General features: G+C 38.5%; 1 protein-coding gene across 1 annotated transcript in view; it reads left to right on the plus strand.

Moving 5' to 3' along the window:
* Positions 1 to 1,704: 1,704 nt before the first annotated feature.
* Positions 1,705 to 3,236, plus strand: part of LOC107115050 (vomeronasal type-2 receptor 26-like) — a gene marked incomplete at its 5' end in the record, with an annotated part of 13,671 nt that continues 12,139 nt past the window's right edge. The window contains one exon of the mRNA XM_015416654.1: positions 1,705 to 1,932. Within this exon, the coding sequence (XP_015272140.1) occupies positions 1,705 to 1,932 (228 nt within the window). The remainder of the gene's footprint in view (positions 1,933 to 3,236) is intronic.

A 3,236-nucleotide genomic window follows, 5' to 3' on the forward strand; every position in this document is an offset into this window, starting at 1 on the left:
TCCTATAGTACATCTTGTCTGCCCCAGCCATAGTAGTATGGTGTAGAAAAGTCTGACACCATATTGGCCTAAGATGTGCTCTCACATCAGCGAAGATAGCAAAAGCTTGGCAAAATTAGTTTTGCGAACCATGGTACCCATTCTGAGAACTTGCAGCCCACACATCTACAATTAGGGATGGGCATGAACCAGCTCACAACCTAAAGTTCATGATGAATTTTGGCCAGTTCATTGTCTGAAGGTGTTCATAGAGGTTCATTGCAGTTTATGAATGGATAAATTTCCAGACAGATTGTCTCTGCTCAGTCAAGACGTTTACCAAACTTCAAAGTCAATTTTAAAGTCTTTTTATTTCTTTATTTTTATTTCTTTCTAGTGATGGACTGCAGTGACAGAAGAGAACGATTAAGGGAGGGGATTTCATATTATAGGAGTTTCACTATGATAGTTTGACATGGATTGTTGCAAAATAGTATTCCGAAGCCTTTGGAAAGGGAGACATTGTTAAAAACTGCCAGAAGAGATGTAGTTGGGCAGCACAATTTTTGGTGTGTTTTGTTTTGTTTTTGACCCCCCAAAGGGCATTTTTTTTTTCAGTTTCTACACACTACACACTACAAATATGGGATGGGGAAAGGAATACTAATGCCCTATCACTATTACTATGGGAAATGGGTCAGGGAGATCTAGATACATATAGTCTACTGGATAGGGGAAGGAAAACTACCATTCTATTCTAAATCTCCTACTGGATATGGGGATAGGGTAAAGACTAATACAAATCACGATCTGAAAAGCTAAAAGAATAGATCTTTTTAACCTATTAGTACAGGTTATACAAAGATTAGTTTGATTATAAAAATATAAAGTTATTTTGTTGTTGTTCAGTCACACAGTCGAGTCCGACTCTTCGCGACCCCATGGATCATCTCCCGCCAGGCCCTCCTGTCTTCCGCCGTCCTCTGAAGTTATTAGCTTGGCACAATTACTGCCCTTAGCACTCATGCTTTAGTTTTAGAGTCCTCTCTTTTTAGATTTCTTCATTTTCTACAGTTTGGGAGTGGCCTCTCCTTTCTCCGATTCAGATGATTCTGATGATGAGGAAGTTTGGCTTGTTGAGTCCTGTGAGTAGGACTCCTCTTCTTCTTCTTCCTCCACATCTGGTTTTAGATTCTTTTACTTCTGCTTATTTTTTACATTGAACATTTGATCCATAAATCTTCCCGCTTTTGGAACAGAGTCAATTATATATTTTTTATCCTGGTAATTAAAACTCAACCCTTCCGGGAATATCCATCTATATGGTGTTCCCTTTCCCCCCCGCAAAAATAAATAAACTGTGGTGTGCTTGTGTGTGTGTATGTGTGGAGAAAAAGTTAAACATACATACATATGTATTGTGGGGATGACTAAATTATCAGAATACTTAGAGTTTCTCTGTATCTGTGCAATATATTTGAATTGTAAATACAATGTTGAATGACTCAGTACTTTTAAATGAGGCTTCCAGAGAAAATGAAGTTTAATGGGAACATAATTAACGGGGAAGTATGTTTTAAAAAGTCTTGAGTTATCTTTATGTTTGAGGTAAACTGCATTCAGAATAAATGGAATGCATGCAGGCCAGTTGTTTCTTAAGTTCAGTTGGAAAGACCCAACACATGGTGCCCTTTGCAAATTGTGGCCTTTTCCTTTTCCATATAGCTTCATCACTTTCTGAGAGGTGTCTCATTTAACAACAGCGTTGGTGATAAGGTTTCTTTTGACCATAATGGGGAGTTGGTATCTGGATTTGATATTATAAACTGGATTTTTTCATCAAACCAGTCCTTTCAGAGAGTGAAGGTTGGGAGGATGGATCCACAAGTTCCCCCAGACCAAACACTCACCATTGATGAAGATGCCATCATATGGGACAACTGGTTTAATCAGGTAGGATGCAGGTTTGAATGAATATGGCTTTTAGTCATGGTGGGCAACGTGAACTTCATTAGACAGTGCAGAATATGTATGAAATAACAGGTGATTTTTTACCTAAAACTACCTACAGTGTATGAACTGATGTTTCCAGTGTAAGAACTAATGTAACAAGTGAGCTTCTACAAAGTTTTTCCATGGTCCTTCACTAATATATTTCCCAGAAACTTAGAGGAGGGCATTGAAAATAGATTTCTGCTTTATAAATTAAGACACCAGTAGAAGATGAGATTTATTTACTTATTTTTGCTTATTAGAAAGTGTTTTTCCTTGAACCTGCTCAAGGTGTATTACAAAATAACAGACTAAAGCAACAGATTTCAGACAACAATGGTGATGGGTTTTTTTTTTTACTCCTTATTTAAAAATATAAGAGAAGCCAATGTTGGGTCAGGCCAATGGCCCATCCACTCCAACACTCTAGGTGTAGTTTTAAATAGTTTCTAAGCTTCCCCTATGGTTCTGACTCTTTCTACTTTTCCTTTCAGTTTCCTCCCCACATGTCCCCTCATATCAGAGAAGTTCCCCCTATTAAAGTTAAAAGTGCTTGTTTCAGTCTTTTGGGCCAATTCCCTATTTATACAAATGTTGAACTCAATAACATTATGGTCACTGTTCCCAAGTGGTGCAATCACCTTGACATCTCTCACCAGGTCTTGGGCGTTATTTCGGAATAAATCCAGGATCGCCTCTCCCTTGGAAGGTTCCATGACCATCTGCTCCATAGCACAGTCATTTAGAGTGTCTAGAAACTCAATATCTTTTTCTCGACTAGAACACATATTGACCCAATCAATGTGTGGGTAGTTAAAATCACCTATTACAACACAGGATTTTTGTTTTGTTTTTTTGGTCTAGCCGCTATCTTTAATTCCTTCATGATTTCATAATCTTCCTCTATCTTTTGATCTGGTGGGCGATAACAAACTCCCAATGTTAAGTTTCCTTTTGGGCCCACTATCTCAACCCACAGCATTTTCAGAAGCGAATTCAATTCTCTTACCTTCTCAGTCTTACTGGACTGTATACCCTCTCTGACACACAGAGCCACCCCAACTACAACCCTTCCCCCTCTATCCTTCCGATATAATATATAACCGGGAATCACCGTATCCCACTGATTTTCCTCATCCCACCAAGTTTCTGAAATACCCACAATACCTATTTTTCCCTCCAACACCAAGCACTCCAACTCCCCGATTTTACCTCGGACACTTCTAGCATTTGTATAGAAACAGCTGTAATTTCCCATACAAGTT

The sequence above is a fragment of the Gekko japonicus genome, unplaced genomic scaffold (genome assembly GCF_001447785.1).
Source record: "Gekko japonicus isolate JY-2015 unplaced genomic scaffold, Gekko_japonicus_V1.1 scaffold6598, whole genome shotgun sequence".
Lineage (NCBI taxonomy): Eukaryota > Metazoa > Chordata > Lepidosauria > Squamata > Gekkonidae > Gekko > Gekko japonicus.